Source organism: Panthera onca, chromosome A1 (genome assembly GCF_046562875.1).
Source record: "Panthera onca isolate mPanOnc1 chromosome A1, mPanOnc1 haplotype 2, whole genome shotgun sequence".
Lineage (NCBI taxonomy): Eukaryota > Metazoa > Chordata > Mammalia > Carnivora > Felidae > Panthera > Panthera onca.
In genome coordinates this window covers 39,339,265-39,362,381 of record NC_138339.1, presented here as the reverse complement: position 1 = coordinate 39,362,381, position 23,117 = coordinate 39,339,265, and the positions used below count along the sequence as shown (strand labels likewise).

Sequence of the window (23,117 nt, the reverse complement as noted above, 5' to 3'; positions counted from 1 at the left end):
GCGCCACCCAGGCGCCCCAAGACATTCTTAAGTGAAACTAGCTTTCTCCTTCCTCTCTCCCTTCCTTCTTCCCCTCCTTCCTTCCTTCCTCCTTCTTCCTTCCTTCTCACCTTCCCTCCTCCCCTCCCTTCCTCTGTCCTCTTCTCCTACCCTTTCTTCTTCCTTTCTTCTCCCCCTCCCCCCTCCCTCTCTTTCCTTTTCTGTGAGTATCCAGTGGGGAAAAATGAGATATTTACTCTTACTGATGATCACTGTTCTCGCACTGAAGGCAAAAGTGAACACAGTGAAAAATGCAAATAATGTCTCAGTATTAGTATGAAAATAGTTTTGACCTACTGACTACCTCAAAAAGTCTGGAGACACCCAGGGGCCACATTCTGGGAATTGCTAAGGGATGGAGCGAGGCTTCTCCACTCTTTTCTTTCCAACCCTTGGCTGGGGGTTTTTGGAGAGGAGGCTCAGATGAATTTTCACCAGTGTTCTCTCTGAACTCTTTTTATCTTCAAATCCAGCTCTTTGCTTATTTCATTCCCCATGTACAATCACCTAAACCAGAAACCTCTGCTTTCCATTCTCAGGGCTACCACCATACCATGTCAATTTTATCTTTACACTTAACATGGTTATCTATCCATCCCTACTTTCTGTTTCATTGCTACACTCATTAGTTCAAGTCCATTTGATCTCTCCCCACAATGGCAGTCTCTTATGCAATCTCTCTATGCTTCCTCTTCTCCTGTCTCCACTCCACTCTATGCTATTATCATGATTCTCGTTCTAAAACACAGGATTTGTTGAAAATCTTTGGAAGTCTACAGGATGAAGTTCAAGCACCTTAGTGTTTAAGCTCTGAGTTGAACCTCAACCTGCCTCTGCTGTCTCTCTTACCAAAACTCTTTTGTATCTATTTTGGTATGATTTGACTTTAGTTATGTGGATACTCCACTTTCTCACTTAAATCCTAGATCTCTGAAGTCTTATATGTTTATATCATGTCTAGTCCTGTACATGACAGATAGTTCCTAAAAATAATTGCTAAATTGAAATGAATTTCTGAAGAGTTCCACCTTCTTCCACCTAGACCTGAAAAGGGTAGGAAATGTGAAATTCTATGTAACTCCTGGAAAATTTGAAATGAGGTAACCAGTGACTCCTCAAATGTTACCCAGTAAATCTATGATAAGACTGAGTAAACTTCAGAATCCATTGAATTTGACTCACCTACATGTTTCCAGGCACTTGTTGAGTTGTATGATGTCCCAAAATAAGAGAGGCATTTCTAACTTAAATACAAAACAAATAAACAAAACTAAAATAATTCTATGTTCCTCAGGCCCTGGACCCATCAATTCATCTAAGCATTTTATTCATACTTTTATTCTAGCATTACTAAAATTGACTGTCCTTATTTACTTTCATGTGTGTAGCAGACATGCAAAGTTAATCTGCCAGCTCTTCCCACAGGTTGTTCTCAGAGTTTGCCATGATCTCCCTCTAGAAGTCATCTTGCCTCCTAGTGATATGGAGAGACACCTGACCCAAACTGGATTGATTAGATTTTCTGCTAGACAGTGATATTCAGCATACAGAGATTTTAGAGAGTCTTTGCTGACCATAGGGACTAGGAATTCATGTTCACTTGGGCAGCCATTTTTTAAATGAGCATAGAAAAAGCCAATTAGCGGGTATTCATAGAAAACAGAAAGGAGAGACCAAGACACTGAGGCATGCATGAATTACAGAGAGGGAGAGAGAGAAAGAGAGAGGGAAGTTACTTTAGTTCTTTTTCTCATTCTATTTTCTGTTTCCAGTCATTTGGGAGCTCTGGCTGCCCTTTCTGTGAAATTCCCTGGTATCTTCCTAATATTTTCTCTTTATTTTTCCTATTGGACATCCTTGAGGACAGTGACCATGTCTCATTAACCTTACTCATAGTCCCCAAAACAGGACCTGACACAGAGTTGGTGCTCAGTAAATGTTTCTTCCACTAATGAATAAACACATTTGTTCAACTAACATCTGACTCACGTATTAAGATGAACCAGAGAAAAGAAGAAGTTAGGAAGTTTATCCCTAAGAACATGGAAAAGTCCAGTGAAGGGAAAACATTGTTCCCCTGTACTTCAGGGATTTTTTTGTGGTTTGTTTGTTTGTTTGTTTGTTTTATTAAAAAATGTGTCATATGATGGCTTAGACTAGCTATATGGCTATTCTTTGCTGTCTCTGGAAAACTTGGATGTTTCAGTTAGACATCAGTTATTTTTCAAGCCGGAAAAATCAATCTTACTTTAACTAGCCTAAGGTAAATTATTGAAAGGATATGAGGAAATTTCAAAGACAGAGAGAGAGAGAGAGAGAGAGAGAGAGAGAGAGAGTCCCAAGCAGGCTCCATGCTGTGAGTGCAGAGCCTGATGTGGGGCTTGAACTCACAGACTGTGAGATAATGATTTGAGCTGAAACCAAGAGTTGGACACTTAACTGACTGAGCCACCCAGGTGCCCCTGAAGTAATCTTGATTGTACCATTTAGATTGGAGTCTATGCTTCTAGATGGAAATACATTTCAAATGTTTAATATCAAAAAGTTAAACAGAGCCAATTTTGCCATTAGAATTTATTTGACTGGTAGGCCATTGGGCTTTGTTTATACATCAAAAGAATGAAATCAGTGAAGATGGGAGAGCCTCAAAGATTTGGAACTTGTTTTGCCAGGAAACTCAGTCTTAATCGTTAAATCTTTTCTGCTTCTACATTCTCTATTATGCTATATGAGAAAGCAAAACTTCTATTCTTGGCTCACAAACTTTGGTCTAGCTTGTGGTCTTCTAGTATTTCTTTAAGTTTCCTGCATAATTCTCCTCTGGAATTCTTACCTCTCTTTCCCTCTTACATTTTTATAATTTCTAACATGATCCTTTTCTTGGATTAAGATGAAAATATTGCAAAAATGTCACTTTTTTCATTTATTCATTTACTTAACATATATTTACTTAGTACCTACCATGTGCAAAGTAATAGTCCAAGCACTGTGACAGGAACCAATGTTACCTGGCTGTCCTCAATAAGCTTGAAATCTCATTACCAAATATTATCTCCAGAGTCTTGCTATAGATGAAATCCTATGAGGTGTATGAGCAGAGAATATGGAAACTTGGTGTGATTTATGCCATTTAGTGGGATGAAAGAATATTTAGGCACATTTTCTTTAGATTCGACATGAACTTTTATAAAAGTCGTTATATGGAAAGTGGCTTCTTCCATCAAAAGTCTCTAGATCTAAAGGCAAATGAAGATGTCTCAAGACTTAAATTTGAGGAGGGGGGCTAACATTTTTAAAGCCTATAAAACCATACATTTTCACATGTTACAGTATGATAATGTAGTTAGTTTTCTTGTTAGAGTTGTGGCCCATGACATGTATGTAGAGGTAGTGACTTTCACACATTTATAAACTGAAACTCGTCAGCCTTGCCAGTTTCTGAGTGCAGATGAGATCCCATTCATGCAAATCTCTAAATGTCTTCCTCTCACTGTTCCCCCTTATATATGTAGGGCCCTTAACCCATGAACTATTCCTTGTGTCCATGGGTCATGACATATACACGTGCACTGGGAGATCAGTGTTAATTGCTGTTGGTCCCTGCTGCTTGAGGTCCGTGCCCTCCCTCACCACTAAATGGGCATAGATCCTTTTCCATTTTAACAACTTGTGATGACTTAATGCTTTCAGATTTCCTTGGAACTCTGCTTTAAAATGAGGAGGCTGCTACCTCCTCTTAGACTGATATTCTCTTACAGGGAATCCCCAGAAGGCTTGCCTATGGCCCAGTGCATTACAAGATCCAGTCAGATTCACCTGCAGCCATTTTTCCCTCCCCAGTGCTCACAGGATGCATAACTGTGTCTAGGGTAATTTAATCACAAAATGTTAAAACAAGTTACCACATTAAATCCAGAAATACTATTTCCTTTTGACCTTTGGCTCTGTTTTTGAGTCTGGCTCAGAATTTTTTCCACCATATTTCCTTGCAAGTTGGCTTCTGTTCTTTTCCATTCTCCACTTTCTCCTTCTCTAGCTACCTAATTCCACATGACATATATGACTAAATCTCAGCTCCAGCCCTAGCACAAACTTCTTCCATACATCTACGTACACACTTTTAAGTATAAGATTTTAGAAGGTGTTATAATTGTGTTTTCTTTAGCAGCTACACTGAGATATAACTAACATACAGTAAACTGTACATCTTTAAGTTGTTCAGTTTGATAAGTCTTAGCATTACATATTTATATTTTTAATGCACTTTTAAATAATATTAGAAGATTTTTGAAAATGTGTTGTGTACGGGTATGTGTGTGTGTATTCACACATGCATGAATATTTGTATGTCCTCCAACTAGAGGGCCCAGAGGAGGCACTCATAGAAGGCAAGCTAACTTAAGATCCCAGACAGAGACTGGAGGGCTAGTCTGGCAGACCCATACATCTATTTGACCTATGAGACATCCATGGAAGGAATTACCCCTAGGAGACAGTAAGGTGTAAAACATTAACCCAAGAAACAAGAGGTTTTCAAGGGGCAAGGTTAATTTGAGTAAAGCAAGGTGTCAGTTCTAAATCATGGAGGGCAGTGTGGATAGTAAAAGGATTATAAAACAAAATGGTAAACATCGTTCTATCATCCCAGTGATAGAGTAAAAGATAGTGCTATATTTTGGGCTAAGTTATGACATAAATGGAGTGTAAATATTCTTCTCATTTAAATTGAAACATTACTGGATCATGAACCAGAAGAGGGACTGACTACAAGTCACTGAAAGGGTTCCAAGTACACCACCCCAAAATACGCTACTTTGATATAAGGATCATTTTGAGCTAAAGGCCATAGAGAATAAGCAGACACAAGAAAGTTTCTCTAGTTTTTCCTTTCTACCAGGAAAGGCAGGACAATTCTTAATCACCAGAGACAACTCTAGACTCTTATCAGCCTGGAGAGGGCACCAGAGAAATCTATATAACCGACCTTATTCATTAGCCCTTAACTTTTATGAGTTTCTCCATATATTTACCTTTCCATTATTTGCCCCCTGCTACAAGCCCAAACCATTTTTCCTCTATCTTGTCATTTGTCTACAAAATTGTTGTTCTTTGTTAAGGTGCTACCTAATCCCCAAATTCTAAGCAGCCCTTTGAGTTACCATAATGAGTTTCCCATGTGTACATGGATATACGTGTTAATAAACTTGTTTTTCTTGGTAATCTGTTCTTTGCCCCTCTAACTCATGGGGCCCTAGTCATAACACCTAGGAGAGTAGAGGGAAAAAGTTTTTTCCTCCCCCAAACCACCAAACCTGTTCAGGTGATCAACAAGAGAAGACAACAATGATAGGGGCGCCATGCCATGCAGTCTGGGTTGAAAGTTGGGACCACCATGGTAGTTAGAGCAATCAAAGAAATGACATGAGGACAGTGTTGCTGCTAATTGGTACCTGTGAGATACACATTCTGGTAATCCACAGAAGATCAGGAAGAAAGATTTGGCCCAGGGTTCCTATACATCTCCAAGTAGCACTTGAGTCAGAGAAATCTTACTGTAATACTATAAGCTAACTACTGCATGCTTCAGGCTGAGAATCCAAGATATACACACATCTTCTTGGTATGTTATACATTATTGTGTATAAGTTGCCTTTTATTTTTATTGATAGTATAGTTCCATCCCTACCTCCGAAATTAAGGTTACCTTATATTTTCCTCTTATTGGTTCTCCATATTTGTAGCAAAGCAGCAGAACTTCCTGTATTTATCATCTTTGGGTTGTAGGCTGCAGAGATGCATTGGTGGATGAAGAAGAAGATAAGCGACAAACACCAGAGCTGATAAGAAAAGCTTAGGTCAACCAGTTCTGGAGTCACTTGTCTATACATTAATATATAACTTAATTGGAACCAAAATAAAACCCAGCTATTGCCATTTTACATGGTTACAATAAGGATGCATGTTCTATAAACTGTGGCAAAAAGAAAATGTGCAAATTTTTTACTAAAAAATAATCATATTTGTTATTGCCAACCACAGTGAGAATTACAATGAACCATTTAAGATAGTTTAAATAAGTTACCTGGAACTTAAAGGAAAAGCCCTAAATTGTTGCCCTAAATTATGACAAATTACAAATCTATATATATCAAAAAGACTACTCAGGATAGGGAGCTGAGAAGAAGGTAGTAAGATAACAATTTACTATCTAGCAAGTGCCAAGAATGCTATGAGTATTATTATTTCGCGCTTGTTTTATTTTGACTTCTCATCACAATTTATGGGCTGGTATTATGTTCTCAACTGGGTGCGTGAAGAAGCTCACTTTTAGAAAGCCAAGGTCAGGACACTTGTCCAAGCAAGTGCACCTAGCAATGGCAGAGCGGGCATGTGGGCCCAAGTCTCCTTGACTCCAAGGTTCATTCTTTTTTCCACCACATTATGTGGCCAAATTATACTTTGAGATACAGACTTTCAGATCACACTCTTCAAAGCTGTTTTTTGTATGGAAAAGAATCACATACGTTTATTAGGTTGTTTATATAGTCTATAAAATTTGAGTACGTTCATTCAGTACTAGGCATGATTCTCTTTCAAGGCCATATTGTCTCATAGGAAATACAAAATGAAAACAGCCAACTATAATATAATCACAATCCCTTCCTGCCCACCACACATGTAAGTTTCAAAGACAAGGAAAACTAACTAGTAAATATATCATTATCACAAAATATATCCATACAATGGAATTCTCTTCAGCAATAAAAAGGAATGCACTGATATATAAGCAACATATAACTGGCAAACATGCTGAATGAGAAAAAGCAGATACTTTATGACTCCTTTGATACGACCTTCTGGAAAAAGCAAAACTAAAGGGACAGGAATCAGATCCGTTGAGGAGGCTGGTGATGAGGAGAGGAAAAGTGACTATAAGGGGCATGAGGAGAGGAAAAGTGACTATAAGGGGCATGAGGAAATATTTAGGGTGATAGAAATATTTTCTATCTTTTAAAAAAATTTTTAATGTTTATTTTTTTTGACGAGGGATACAGAGAGAGGGAGACACAGCATCCCAAGCAGGCTCCAGGCTCCGAGCTGTCAGCACGGAGCCTGATGCAGGGCTTGAACTCATGAGCCATGAGATCATGACCTGAATTGAAGTTGGACACTTAACCAACTGAGCCACCCAGGCACCCCAGAAATATTTTATATCTTGATTGTGGTGGTGGTTACCTGACTTTGTTCATTGTTCACAACCTGTAGCACTATTTACCTGAAATGGATAAACTGCTGCATGTAAATTATATCTCAATCATCACGACCTAAAGACCTTTAAAATCCAAATTAGAGAGAGACTATAAGTTTTTAGAAAGGGAGACAGATGGGGTGAAGTCTGGGCTACAGAAATGCCACCTGAGGAAGGAGCCTTGGGGGAAGTGAACTTAGGATGTGAATTAAGGAAACGAAATGCCAATGTTTATGCCACAATGTCTAGGAAAGGAAAGAAGAGAGACTAATCCTTCATATTTAATTACATCTCTAAAAGGCATTTTCAGTGTAAGCACATTTGCCTGCCTTGACTAAAAATTGATTGAAGAGAATGGATGTTTCCTTTTATAGTCAGTGGAAATAATGCTTAACCATAATGCAAATGCCTCATTGGAGAGCTAGGTAGTCCTAGGATGTCTGAGCAGTCCCTCTTCCTCTATTATTTCTATCAGTTCAAGGATGCCTCCCTGATAATGCCGACAAATGCAATTCAAGCAACATTTTTGGGAAAATCTTGCATTCATTTTCGTTTTTGTTTCAGCTAACTTCTGAACTCTGTGCAGTGAGAAAAGTTACTCTCTTCATGCTAAATAGGTCCTGTCACATTCAATCCAGCACAGGTTTACTGGGTACCTGTTGTGGCTCACTAGCGCACAGAAAATAGGCAGAGCAACACAGAAGTATAATGCATCCTGCCCTCAAGAAGCTGATGGGCTGCTTGCAGGGTCAGAGGTACTCACGCAATAAAGGGCCCCTGCTTCGACTTTGCTTGTGCGGGTCTGGAGGACCGATGGGAGAATTCACTGGGCGTTATTTTGCATTCAGGTTTGAGGAGCTTTATAAATGAAGTTACCCTAATGGAGGAGGTAGATAAAACAAGACCTGCCATCTCAAAGGAGGGCAACTTTGATTATGGAAAAGTGTCTCTCCTGGCTCCTGTTGGTGGGTTAAAATAAAAAGCGCGTTTTTGTTTGTTTGTTTGTTTTGCTTTGTTTTTATTTTGGGGTTTTGTTTTTTTTTTTTAGGACTGAGAGGACAAGGGTATCTGAGAGAAGGTATTCTCATCCCCATTTCAGAAGAGAAGACAGCGGAGCACCTTTGTATTGAGGATGCCATCAGCAAAAGATGCCACCATCAAGAACTAGAGGAAGAAAATGGCAGACACCACTGGACAACCAGGAAGTTGTGCTCATGAGCATGAGACAGCCCCTTTGGGGATTCCAGAAAGAATTGGAGGGGGACTATTTTTAAGGGCCTGGACTAGGTAGACTGCAGGTCAAAGAACAAAGGGTTCAGTTCATCGAAGGATATTTGTAACTGTTAATGTGAGCCCAGTTTTATCCTCAGAAGGGCCTGGAATAGGTATAGATGGGTAAATGTGTATGTATAAAATTAAAATGTCATTTAGTGTCATATGAACTGGGACAGACTATAAATTACTGTAGGAATTTAGAGAAAGGAGAAATCATAGTGTGGCATACAGTAGGACTTCCTTGGAAAAGAGAGACTGGAGCTTGAGAATAAACATATTTAACTCACAACTCTGCTGAAAACACTTGCCAAAGAATTGTCAGGAAACAATTAGCCTCAGATTAAAAAGTATCTTTTGATATCTCTTTGAGAGAAGGGTGACTGCTTCTCAGTTTTCAGGTGTAAAATTACTTGCATACAGTAGATACTTAATACATGTCTGTTAATTTAACATTTTGATAAATGAATAAATATTAAATATTTTAAATATTTAAAAAATTTTAAATATTTTAAAACAATGTACAGTGTTAGAATTCTAAATGTCAGATAAGTCTGACAATGTACAGATTCATGACATATTGTGAGGAACATCTGTTAAATCATCTTTAAAAATATTTTAAAGTTTTCCCTTGTACTTTCATAGAATTTTGGAGTTGGAAATGCTCTCAGAGATCTTTCCTGGTCTGAGGTTCCATTCATATAAGAATAAACTTGATAGTATTCATGTTGATTATATTTGAAATACCATTTGAGTGGACATTACAAATTTAATTACTTAATACCCAATCCCACCCCACTCATCTCTTGCTTCTGTTATAGAGGCTGGAAGTTAAATATTCTATTTCCCTTGCCATTAGGAATAGTCATGTAACACTGTTAGGATGGACAAGGTGTAAGTGGAAGTCTGCTGGGAATCTTTTGTAATTCTAATTTTTTAAAAAAATTTTTAAACAAAGACAGAATGGCCTTCTACCTAACTTCTTCCAGCTTAGGACACAGATATCATTCTGTAGGGGGCAACAGACTGGCTTGTGACCAAGGCCAGCAAAAAGGCCAAGAGAATCAGAATTTCCAAGAACTGACCATTATATCTAAGAAGTAAAATAAGTGGTACTAATTTTTTTTTTTTTACCTATGGCAGTGCCATAAATCAGCTAATATGTTCTTTGTAAAACTCATTCTTTCATTTTATAAACTTTCATAATTCTATCAAGAACCCACTTGTATTGTCAATATGAGAAAAGATTGTTAGATGCAAAATGCATTGTAGCTGTGTTGTATTTTATGTTTGCATTGCCATATGTTGTCTTGATTTTTAAAAAAAAATTTTTTTTAATGTTTGTTTTATTTTTCACAGAGAGAGAGAGAGAGAGAGAGAGAGAGACAGAGCACAAGCGGGGGAGGGGCAGAGAGGGAGGGAGACACAGAATCCGAAGCAGGCTCCAGGCTCCGAGCTCTGAGCTCTGAGCTCTCAGCACGGAGCCCGACGCGGGCTGGAACTCACAGACTGCGAGATCATGACCTGAGCCAAAGTCGGACGCCCAACCGACTGAGCCACCCAGGGGCCCCAATTTTTAAAATAGTTTATCATATAGTAATGATCTTAATATCATAATATCCAATTTTATAGATTGGACTTTTTAAATTTTTGGATAAGTTAAAACAGTCGTCTAAGGGTCCTGACAGTTGGTAGAAGGAAAATACACTGAGAGACATTAACTAGAGAGGCAATTTTAGATATTGAAATAATATGGAGACAGAAAAATTAAGTATTGCACTGCACAAGAGTAGTAAGTTTATGGGAATCATTACTCTAAGATATAATTAATAGGTTAAAGGAGATTTAGATAAATGCACCCATGCTGTTGTTAATACAGAATTAATATCAGAATTTGAGATATGAGGGCATGCTTTTAAGCAATTAACGCCTCTCAGAACCCAGAGCAGGGTTTCCAGATGGAATAGTGAAAACCTCACTCTTGGAAGAGTCTGAGATAGGCTGGATCATACTATCAAGGATGTAAAGAAATATCCAGTACTGGATGATTTTTAAATTTTTTCCAAATATATGAGTCTATTATTACTAGTGATCATACTATATCTTCATGGTTTTCCTCCCAGAGAGATATAATAGCTGTGTAAGTAAAACTTTACTCAGTTTATCAATTCTTGCATTCAGTCAATAATAAAGAAGTACCTACTATGTGTTAGGTACTACAAAGATAGATGTGTGCTCTCCTGCACCTCTGTGTTTTCATTTCTCTTACCATGACCTCCTCTGAAGTCTTTGCTGTTGGGGGAAATGACTTTGAAGCCAGATAGAGCTTGGTTTCTATGTCAGCATTACCACTTACTAGCTTTATAACCTTGAAGTAGCCCCTGAACTCCTTTGAGTCTCAGTTATAGCACCTGTAAAACAAAAACAATAATAGTATCACCACAGTGTTATTAATAAGATTAAACAACATGTTAGGAAATTGCCTGGCACGTGGAATGTAGACAATAAATCTTCCTTTTTTTTTTTTCCTCTTGTAGAAAATTGGGAGACTTAACCCACCCCCATCAGTTCCATTCAAAAGTACCTGCTTCACATGTGCCAATTCTTATAGCTCTTGTAGAATACAAATGACTCTTCATTCAAACATACAATCTTCATTTATGAAGATATGGCCCATCCTAGAAGGTGAACAACTGCTGTGATGTGAAATAACACACTAATTGGAATCTTTGCAGAATTACCCACATTATAATGATGAGGTATGCCGAATAGGCAGGAATGAAAGACAGGTTTGAAAAGTGTATGAAAAGGAATAGCAGATGGTACTTGGGTGCTAATAGAATAGAAAAGTCTGAAAGTAAAGGAAGGAAGAAAATAGAAAATGAGAAACTAGGCATGTGAAACTAAAGAGCCCTGGGCATTTCATCAAGGACGGTTAGAGTCTCTGGCATGGCTAACTTCCAGCTCCACTAATTACAGTCTGATGACCAATTCTGGATACTATTCTTTATTTACCAGGTTGAGGCATTTCCACTCTTGCCTTTGGAATGCCATTCGGGATTGTGGTATCTAAGTGAATTCATGCCACACATGCTCGGTTGAAAGATACTACAAAAACAAAAAAATAGCTGAGCAAAGTGGAAGTTAAAGACCAAACCTGCAGATGTTTCAATGATGCTTTTATTAATTCAAGCCAGTTCTTGCCAGTCAAGTTACTAAATGGAGCACTGGCACATGACCAAACTGCATTCATCTGTGAAGTGGCTGGCAGCCTGGGTGCCTACAGACAATGGTGCTTGCCCTATTATTCCTGCCATAAGGGAGCAATTGGGCCATTGTAACTGGAATTTGTGCAGGTCAGGGACCCTATACACTGATTTAAGACTCAATTCTCAGAGTGGGATGACTCCATGATTCTGCTCTAATCCACACAGAAGTTTCATTTCAGCCGCCAGTGAGTCCTTAAAAACCTGCAAGGCATCAAAGTCAACTCAAGTATAAATTTGGATTTCTGTATACTTAGAAGAATTCCAGGGGTCTCCTTCTTTCTTACAAGATAAGAATCTTCCCAAGTCTGGAATTGCACACACCTTTTTTCTTAATGTTTTTTTTTTATTTTTGAGGGAGGGAGAGAGAGAGAAAGACAGACAGATAGACAGACAGATGGAGTGTGAGCAGGGGAGGGGCAGAAGGAGAGGAGACACAGGATCTGAAGCAGGCTCCAAACTCTGAACTGTCAGCACAGAGCCCGACACTGGGCTTGAACTCATGAACTGCAAGATCATGATCTGAGGCGAAGTCAGACTCTTAACCAACTGGGTCAATTCCAGCATAACTGGTATTACACACATCTTAAAGTTCATTCAGTTTGATAGTAATATAGCTACCTCCAGCTCTCTTATGGTAACTGCATGGTATATCTTTTTTTCCATCATTTTCCTTTCAACTTATTTGTGCCTTTGAAGCTAAAGTCTGTCTCTTTTAGAGGGCATATAAATGGATCTTATTTATCAGCCTGAAAATCTCTGCTTTTTGATTTGAGAGTTTAGACCATTCACCTGTAACATAATTACTGATACGGTTGGAGTTACCTTTGTCATATTGCTATGTGTTTCTATATGTCTCCTGTTTTCTTTTTTCTTCTGTTTTCCCTTTGCTGAATTCATTTTGTTAATGCTTATAATGTAATGATTACAAGTCTTATTTTTGGCAAAAATTCTTTCTTTTTCAAGACTGTTAATAAAATAACCCAGTTGATTTTGCATAATCAATAGGGCCACACTTGCTTTTATTCTTAGTGACGCTATCTTTCCCATCTTTCCTCATCCACTCCTTGCTGTCTGGCCCATCCCAACCCTGCCTGAAGAAGTAGGTAAAAAAAGTAAGTATTTGACATCTGGACAATGGAGAATTCTAGTTCACATGTTTATGTGTGTATAATGGTTATTAACTTAGAGAGAATGTGGGAGGGGATAATTTTTCTTATTGTCAGCTCCAGAGTAAGGGGAGGAATTTGATAGATATCACTATTTTAATACTAAAGAAAAATTAAAAATATAATGTCACATTTTTAGAAGGTACAGGGTACCAGGTTCTCTGTGAGTTGAAGTATGTCAAAATAGAAATGTGTAAAAAAATAAGCATGTATGCCCAGAAAAAGGACAATTTGAAGTTAGTAATTTCTGGTGCCAGTGTTATGATTGTTTTTAAATTATTTCTCTGTTTTGCAAATTTTCTACAATGTGTATATATTACCTTTTACTCTAATTTTTTCCTGATTTAAAAATTGATACTCATGTATTTAAAAACAATTCCAATAGTATAACTATTCCAAAGAATAAAATAGAAGTCACCTCCAGTCCTCCTTGATCATTTCTATTTGGTGAACTCTTCGTGACATCTGCTTGTGGATGATCAAATGAATTTTACAAAAGGAAAAAAAGACACCACAAAGGATAGGAAAGTGAAAATTGTGCCTATGCTCTATACCTGAAAATAAAAAATTCCATTGTATGCCATTTATTTTATAGTGAATATATCCAGATTTTTTTTTCTAGTAACTTCACCGTGTATTCTCATCCTGGGTAAAGGGTAAGTGGGAGAAACACTACTTATCTCACAATAGAGAGAAAAGACAGGGCATTGGAGACTGTGCTGACACAAATTAGTACAGGACCTTGTAAACAGCCTCTTTGTAACTCAGTCGGTTTCTTCTGTAAAAATACCTCCTCAGTCCTCCTGCAGCATGGTTTGAGGATGAACCCTTTAACAAGATGAACATGTGTGACTGCTACTAACACTCCTTTCTACATTTTTCTTCTAGCCTTTATATATTAAGTAATTTTATTACTTATTACTTATTAAATAAAATAACTTTTTTCACCTCTTAGTATTTTTTTCTCACTATGTGGTCCAATATGTTGTTATACAACAGGTAATTCATTATTAAAACATCTCATTAGAAGAAGATATACCGTAATATGGATTCTGTGGTTTTTGTGTCAAGTTTGCAAAAGACTAATCACATTGCTATACTGTGCACAGGAAACACCACAGACACACTTAATTTGTTTTTGTTTTTTCTTTTTAGACCATCAAAGTGAAAAACTGCGAAGGAGCTAAAAAAAAAAAGTTGGAGCTCTGGAAAAAATACTAATCTTGGATAAAACTAATGTACTTAAAATTACAACAATCACATTCTTCTTTGAGTCATTTTTTAAAAAGTTAATAGATAAGACAGGATGCTCCTTTACCTTGACGTAAGATACACAGCTGATGCACAGGATAAGATAAGAATTAGACCAAAAATACCAAACCTCTGACCTCAAATCAGTGTACAGGATACACCATATGTTGGATATTCAAAATACTCTTTTACTCTCTCAGCTATTTCTAATTATATCAGGTTAATGACTGTTACCTGAAAAAAAAAACATGTTTAAGTTAGGCACCTACAAAATTATTAGTGTCAACAAAGGTTGTGCTTTTTTGTTCTTGAAGGTGATTAAAACATTTTCTTCTAATGAGTTTGTCCAATAAAAGTCTTGCAGAAATGCATACACCCTTAAGCTATTCATTTTAATAAGTTTATTCTGAGGTAAGTAAAAAAAACAAGCAATGCAATATACGTTATGTTAGGTGATGCAAAAACTTTATTGGAGTGATATGATACATGTTTCAGGGCAGTAATTATATACAGCATTTTTCTTTTTAATCAAATGTTTACGATTCTTCACACTGTCTGTTAACAATTTTAAAACCTCACAGTAGTAAAATACAGTACACCATTCCCTTCACAGGCCAATGTTTCCTAATGAAGAACACAGAGAGACAGCTGTTGCATCCTGAAATAAGGCCAGGAGGTGTCAGAATTAAATGGTAAATATCAGGATGTCCTGTGTGAAATGATTCTGGTATGAAGAAGATCTGATGTGCTGCTGCTTCAAATGATTGTTTTTACTTGAGACAGTGTATCAAACTTGGAAATTCGCCCCAGCTAAAAGACAAGTAAGAATATACTTAAAAATTTTTTTTAATGTTTATTCACTTTTGACAGAGAGAGAGAGAGAGAGAGAGAGAGAGAGAGAGACAGAGCATGAACGGGGGAGGGTCAGAGAGAGAGGGAGACACAGAATCTGAAACAGGCTCTAGGCTCTGAGCTGTCAGCACAGAGCACGACGCAAGGCTCGAACTCACAAACCGCGAAATCATGACCTGAGCCAAAGTCGGAGGCTCAACCGACTGAGCCACCCAGGCACCCCAAGAATATACTTTTATTTAATCAACAATTCACTTGTGCAAAGTACATGTGTTAGTATTGTGTGTGGGTACAATGTGGTCTAAGGGAGCCTGTGGTATTTTAAGGAGGAAGGATGTATATATAAAAGATAAAGAACTTCATTTCCTCTCCCCTCCCCCCCAATTTTTTTCTTTCTGTCTTTCAAGATGCAAGATGCCTGAGGCGCATGACAGCAAGATGGCCGCCTGGCATTGGACCTACCATGCCGCTATCTCCCAGAAAGCCATCATTAGCTTTTGTGTGGGGCTTCCCTTTTGCTTGGCTACTCTGTGGAGCAACAATTATGTCACTCAGTTTTCCTCATTCAATCTCTCTCTTAAAAAATGGGGGTGGGAACAGGTAATGTCAACTGGGAATTGTTCACGAGGATACCTGGCTTTCAGTCGTTATTATTTGGAAGATTCCTTTAAAATTTTTTTTCCCCAGTCTATACACACAGATCAAGCATTGAGTCTCAGTATTTTGCAGAAGAGCTTGTAAGATTCCGCTTAGTCTTTTTTTTTTTTTCATAAAGATGTGACTTGAAATATGGTAAAATCAAATATCATCATAGTTAGGAGTGTCACCAGTCCCTAGTTTACTGCCATGCTTTCCATGATGTGTCAGGTAATGAAAGGATTTCTGAGTGTCAACTCATCAGAAAGAACATGCAACTACTCAAGGACCTGCCAGGGGCACAAGGCTTACAGTGGCCTTGCCAAGGAAGTTCCAAATCGAAACTAAACATCCCCACTGTGCAGAAGAAACCAACTGGAAGGCAGAAGGCAGAGACATCCTGCAAATGGACTCCGGCTCATTTCAATGCCCAGTCCTCAAGGCATTCAAATTCGCCAGCTTGTGGCAGGAGAGAAATGCAAGGAAGTCTTACATCAAGTTCTGAATTCATTGGTCATGGTAGAAAGGTTTTGATATATTTAAAAAGGCAAAAAAAAAAAAAAAAAAAAAAAAAAGAAAAGAAAGAAAGAAAGAAAGAAAACAAACGAAAGAAAAGAAAAGCTGACCTCAAAGCAGAGTACATTTGAAGTGATAACTCACCCTTGTGTATTTTTCAGTATGGTAAATTTTCAGCAAGAAGTGCTTCTGTGTATATCTGATATGGGGTGGGGCCAGGCTGATCCTGGGGTGTAGTGGATTCAGGGGTTAAACTCAGTCCTTTTAGCCTTTTTTAGAGGCAGAAGCATCCATTCCCATCAGTTGAGAAATGGACCTCTTGGTGCCAGATGTCGTCAGGGACAAGGGGGCTGGGGCTTAAGGGCCAACATAGGGTCCTTTAGATTTCCTCAAGCTTAATGGTTACAGGCTGTTACTTGGAATTTCTAAATTCAAGGTTAAATTTTAATATGAGGATCAAAGATACTGACTTGTTCACCACATTACAAGGTCAGTTGTTAGCTCTATTTTTATTTTACATAAGATGTTGCACAATAGTGCCTCCATTTGGGAGACAGCAGAATATAGCCTTTTGTAATGTACTACAGAGTTAACTTCTTGGGATGGTTTCAGAAGTTCTACATTGGAGAGGTTTAGCGACAGCAGTTTAACATTAAAAGGGGTTGCCCAGTGGACTCACCTTAAAGATGTGTTTGCATTAAAAAATCTGCTGTTAACAAATTAAGCTAAAAATAGCATGAGTCTGAAGATTTTAGAGTCTTCTTTTTAATTTTTTGGATTATTATGTCCATGGGTGAGGATGGGGATTGTGGGGTGCTGATAGCTACATCCTAGAAGCCCTTCCTTCAACCCTTGGCATAGTTGCTGATGGTGTCCCATAAAGGTTTGTAAATCTGTTAAAGATGTCCCATCTCTGAAGTACAAGGCATTTTGTCCCTATTACATTATACCTATACCATGTCATCCCTTGATTGTGTCACAGAAGAACCGAGGACTGAAATTCTATATAAATGATCAGTTCACTGAAGCTGGTATTCACAGCAAACAGAGAGCACATGTTTTGAACAAATTTTTCTCCAATAGTCCTCTAGAAAATCTCCCTTGGTGGGGGCTGGGGCGGGTAACCAATGAGGAGGACTTGAGAACTGCCAAAAATAAATGAAGGATGCAGAGGATATTATTTTTTAAAAATAACTTTCCAGAAGTCTCTCTTTGGACAATAACGTGATTGCACCTAGCACATGAACCATGTCCTGAGCCTGGGTCTTCCCTAGTTTTCTCAGTGTTGTGCAAAGCACGATAGTTAATTCACACAGAACAGATTACAACATGTTTGATAAAGACATTACCCCCTACGAAGGCACACTGTACGGAATGGCGGGGCAGCCATTCACACTGTACAAGCCGTGGCCCTTCCAGAGAATGCCTAGAGAGATGTGTGCACGGCTTCTCACAGCCGCTACAACCCAGCTCTACTCCAGCACTGTGCAGCCACCTTTTGCTTTTGGCGCAGATTTGTTTTCCAATTGAGTCTACATACTGGTTTTGTAAAAGGAAAAGAGAATATATATACATATATATACATATATGTGTGTGTGTATATATATATGTATATATATATACATATATATTTATAGGTATTTGCATATATAGGTACATTTATTATGGTTGAGTAAGCATCAAATTTTGCAAAATATTCTCCCGCACAAGACTCATTTCAAGTGTATTTATGACATGGAAATATTCAGATTAAACTGCCCATGACTTTACAGCTCAGAGAAAATAAGTGAATAAATTGGACCACTGAATTTCAAATTGGATCATAGAAATTACAAATATTTGCAAAGGATGAACTTTCACACTATTGCTCCAGGGCAATGGACTCCTAGAGAAGGTGAAGCAGCTTCTTAGTGGTTTTGAAGTTCCGATTTTCACTGTGTCACCCTTCAGATTTTCTTGGGTTCAATTCTTGCTTCTTCTGAAAGTTTATATAATTTTAATAATATTAAAGGAAGGCTATAATTTTAGAAGTTGAAGTTAAAGAATGGGAAACCATGTAGCATTATGTTTGCTGGGCTTGAGATGAGCATTTTAAGGATAATTTGAAATATGATGATATTGTATTTGTGTATCTATCTATATATATATTGAACATGTTATATCTCTGTATATCTATATCTATTTATCTGTTATCTATCTATTGCCTATTATTGTCATCTAATCTATTTCAATGGTGTGCTGAAGCCAGTTCATACTGGTTCACGGGACCTGACAGATTAATTTTCAGGAGTTTTGTTAAGATGGTAGGGTTATATCAGTAGCTTGAAAATGGCCATGACAAGACTATTTAGGTCATGGAAATTGGCAAATGACACAAATCAGTTTTCCTCCTGGAGAGCCAGTTATTGAATAATTTACCAATATACCTTTCTAAGTTTAGTCTGGAAAGGGACTTCATACATATGTAAGTTCACAATGGAAGAAATAGTCAATTTTATAAAATACCAAAGTTAAAAAAAGTTTCTGGAATAAACTCATAGTTTTAAAAAGCACTCACTTTTCTTATTAAGTGCTTTAGAATAAAATGGTAGAAGTTAGTATATTTCTTGATCATTGACTAGGTTTTAGAACATGTGTACTGCTGACTTATTCTAATCAGACCCTCCACATTTGCATCTTTTACATAGTTGCAGAACTGTACATTAAAGTTAAATATTAATAAACATTAAAACTATATGCAAAGTGGATGAATCAAACTTTCCTTGGTGGTGTAGCTTTTGTGTTTATTTTTTGTCCTTTTTGTCAAACCCTGTCATTTGGTATTATTGAGATATTTTGTATTTGATTTATGTTTGCACATTCATGTGGGTGTGTGTACATGTGTGTTTACACACACAGATGCTCACACACATAAAGCTCAACAAGTTATAGTATTAGGGATGATGGATATCTGGTCCATTAAATTCTATTTAAAAGCTGGGAATGATTGATGTTAAAAACTGTGCCATGATTATAAGTACCTATTTGATCTGGCCCAGCAGTTCTCCCTGTCTTTTCTAAAAAATTCAAAATGACATTGTTTCCGTCTTTTTCCTCTGGGTCAACACCATATTTAGTTAAGATGTGCACACTCCTGGTTTGGTGAATGCTTTGCCTAGCAGTCATGGAGGCCACGTGTGAATTTAAGTTTACCTGCTAGATTTATTTCTGAGAATGTGTTGAGATTGGAGCAGAGCTGCTGAACAGGCTATGCACAGGAGTTGTGCAGCATGGTGACTCTGAACAAGAGAGACCTGAGTTTTATTGGCATGATTTCTGAACCCGAGATAGATAGTGGGAATGAAGGAAATTCCCAAAGTAGACTTTTCTCAACAATGACAGGCCAGCAGGAGGCTATCAAACCTCTGGAAAGATTGCGCTTTTCTTAGGGTACTGATGACCTGGGCACTCCCCAGGTGCAAGGTTTGATCGTCAGGATCTTGGATGTAGATGTGGAGCGCCACGAGGTAGGCCGACGCTGAGTTCTCAGATAATTCCTTGGAAATTATGTTAAAAAATTAGATCTATGGCATTTAATTTCTCCCTTGATTTGATGTTTTTTGAGAAAAGTAGAGTCCGGAACTTTCTGGGTAAGGTTCTGGACAGATGCTGGTCTTGTGATGGTCAGCCAGGTGGAGAGATGGAGTTGTTGCAGAAGAATCAGCTAATTTTACAGCAGTAGTTCACACGTGCGGCTACGATACATTCATTCATTGTTATTTTCCTAAGCAACGGAGCAACCCAGGAGCTTATGCTACAGTAGAGTCCAAGGCACCATGATAATTACTTCAGGAGCAAAGAAGCTCATATAGAGGTGTGATCTCTTTCTGTCGGTGCGAGGTTTCAAAGCTAAAGTTCTTTAAAATTCATTTCTGGAGTTCTATTTAAATATTGATATGCCACACTTATAAAGCAGTGTCTTCTTGGTAAAATGCAATATTGAAATGGAATACTGCCTTTCATAAACATAAGAAATGTGTTTCAAAAGTTAAATACCTTTTAAAAAATGAAAAAATAAACATACTCTCACAGCTTGAGGGTTTAAATGAACCATGTACCAAGGAGCTGAGAAAACTCCTACTTTTGGTACATCCTGGAACCCCTAACGTTCAAAAGTTGCCCAGCAAAGATGACTTCAGCATTTCCGTGGCATCTGCCTAAGCTGCCATGTTCCGTTCAGAAGCCATCTTAGCATATCCCATACACAACATGGCTTTTCATGACAAATCGCTGGTATGCCACACAAAACTGCCGTGAAGTGTTGTTTTCAGCATAAAGTTTTGAGTTTTAGGGCTCAATATCAAAATGAAACATGTTCTGTGAAAGCTTAAATTAATCCATTCAGTGCACTGCTTTTAATCAAGTCATTCTTGGTTTTCCTTCAGCTCAAAGTTTCCAAACACTTTGGAAAAAAAATTTTTTTCCAAGTACAGAACCCAACACAAAGATGCTAACGTATTCTCTGTGATTTAATTATATTTTCAGTCCATATTTTATGTATACTCTACCCAGGAAAAATTTCTCATTTGAATAGGGGGAAGTTATCTTTTTCAGTTAACTCTTTTCTTGTCATTTACAAATGTTGACTATCATGCTGAATGTGAATATCCATCAGGAATCAATGGAAAAAAGCTTAACTTATCAATGATCATAAAAATCTTTTAATGCATTCCTTAAATACTCTGAATGCTGATTTAATATGTAAACATATTTGTACAGGTTAATCTTCATCTTCAAAACACTTTGTAATTTTACTTAAATAAGTAATTATTTTAAAGTAATTATTTAAAGTAATTATTTTAAAATATTTTTCATCATTTTATAAAATATATTTTTATGGTATTGTTTTTGGATCTTCTTTGACTTATCACTTTCCAAGTGATTAATACCTGATGGATTACATAAAGTTATGTGACTATGTCTTTAATTGTATCTATACATTTCTTGTCACATATTTGAGGCAAACCTGAGGATAGATCATCAAATAATTATTATTATTTTTCTCCTGTAAAATATGTCATTTTTCCATTTTCTTCTTTAGTGGTCTTTTGAAGAATCCAATCTGTTAAGAAAATATCAAACACAATACAATTAATTATTTGAATTTAAGTAATAAACACTAAAGCCCTTGGATAAAATTTAATACTATGCTAGTGATTTGGGGCAGGCAAATAATTAATAATACAAATAATTAATAAAATTGAGAAAGGTTTTTTTTTTTCATTGACCTATTAAGTAATATTGAATGTCAAGAAATGACATTTATTAAGTTGTTATTTCATTTTAAACTTTTTTTGTTGGTTAAATATATCATGTCTCCCAGTAAGAACTAGTACATGTGGTGAATTAACTTAAAAACGTTTTGGGAAAATATTTGGGAAGCATGCAAACTACAGTCAGCTGGCACTAAATGGCATTTTGCCGTCATCTTTTTTTCAGGGATGTGGCAGAGAAATTCCATCAAATAACCTCATAAATTGAGGTCTTTAGAGCTGGTGGGGAATCTGGTACATGCATTATGACTGAGAGGTTAGGGAGATATGAATTGTCTGGATTAACTTTAAATGTGTCAGGACATCTGCCTTTATAGACTTGACAGGAAATACCTCTTGAAAACATGCTGGATAATTTGGATATAAGAAACATATTTCTGAACCTATAAGAAATTTCACATAGGGGTGAATGTGGGTAACTTTTCATTATACTTTGTAATTTGGGACATTATAAAAATTATAAGTGCTTTATATATTTCCTATTGTATATTATAATAAAAGTAAGTATAGGGGCTGGAAGGGACCTTTGTAATAATCTAATCCAAAATGTGGGTATTGTATTTTATTTTTAAAGTTTATTTATTTATTTTGAGAGAGCACTAGTGAGCATGAGTGGGCGAAGGGCAGAGAGAGAAAGAGAGGGAGAGAGAGAATCCCAAGAAGACTCTCCACTGTCAGCACAGAGCCCAATGCAGGGCTCAATCCCACGAACTGTGAGATCATGACTTGAACAGAAATAGAGTTGGATGCTTAACCGAGTGAGCCACCCAGGCACCCCACATGTGGACATTTTAAATAAGAGGAAATTGGGGTGCCTGGGTGGCTCAGTCGGTTGAGCGTCTGACTTCAGCTCAGGTCGTGATCTCATGGTCTGTGGGTTTGAGCCCCGAATCGGGCTCTATGCTGACGGCTCAGAGCCTGAAGCCTGCTTTGGATTCTGTGTCCCTCTCTCTCTCTGCTTCTCCCCTGCTCATGCTCTCTCTCTCTCTCTCTCAAGAATAAATAAAACATTTTTTTTTTAAAAAGGAAATTAAGGGTCTTTCTATTTTTTTTTTTTTTTGTAAATTTCAGAGTAGATTATAATAGTTCAAGCAGACAAGTTAGTTCTTTGAAAGTGTGATATGCTCATATTATTTTAATCAGGAAGCTATGGTAAATTTGCAAGGGAATGATATATTAAAAAATAATTATTAAATAACTGAGGGCTTACAAGGCATAAATGGTCAAAAGTATGCATTTTTAAGTGAGAGAAGTTAACTTTTTTATGTTTTCCATCATGCCAGATGGATGCAGATGGATTTCCATCATGCTAGATGCCACTAGTTGAGGCATCTAGTGGTAGATGAGGCAAAGACAACAGAACAAATAAGCACGAAAAAAAACCAGTGAATCTGTCCCTCTTCTAATGGCAGTTCTATACGTCTCAGGTTTTTTCTTTGAGCCAACAATAAAAGTACTGGATTCACAAACCATCAGGCCCTTTAACTTGTGCCTGCATGTCCTAAGTCAAAAATTAATCAGATGAGGCTTTCACAGAAATAGGTGGTGAATAGTA

General features: G+C 37.3%; 1 protein-coding gene across 2 annotated transcripts in view; it reads right to left on the bottom strand.

The window, feature by feature from the left end:
• Positions 1-20,621: 20,621 nt before the first annotated feature.
• Positions 20,622-23,117, bottom strand: part of ITGA1 (integrin subunit alpha 1) — a 165,544-nt gene continuing 163,048 nt past the window's right edge. For both annotated transcript variants that reach the window (XM_060634587.2, XM_060634586.2), the window contains one exon: positions 20,622-21,351. In XM_060634587.2, coding sequence (XP_060490570.2) covers positions 21,307-21,351 — 45 coding nt within the window. In that variant the 3' untranslated portion in view covers positions 20,622-21,306. The remainder of the gene's footprint in view (positions 21,352-23,117) is intronic.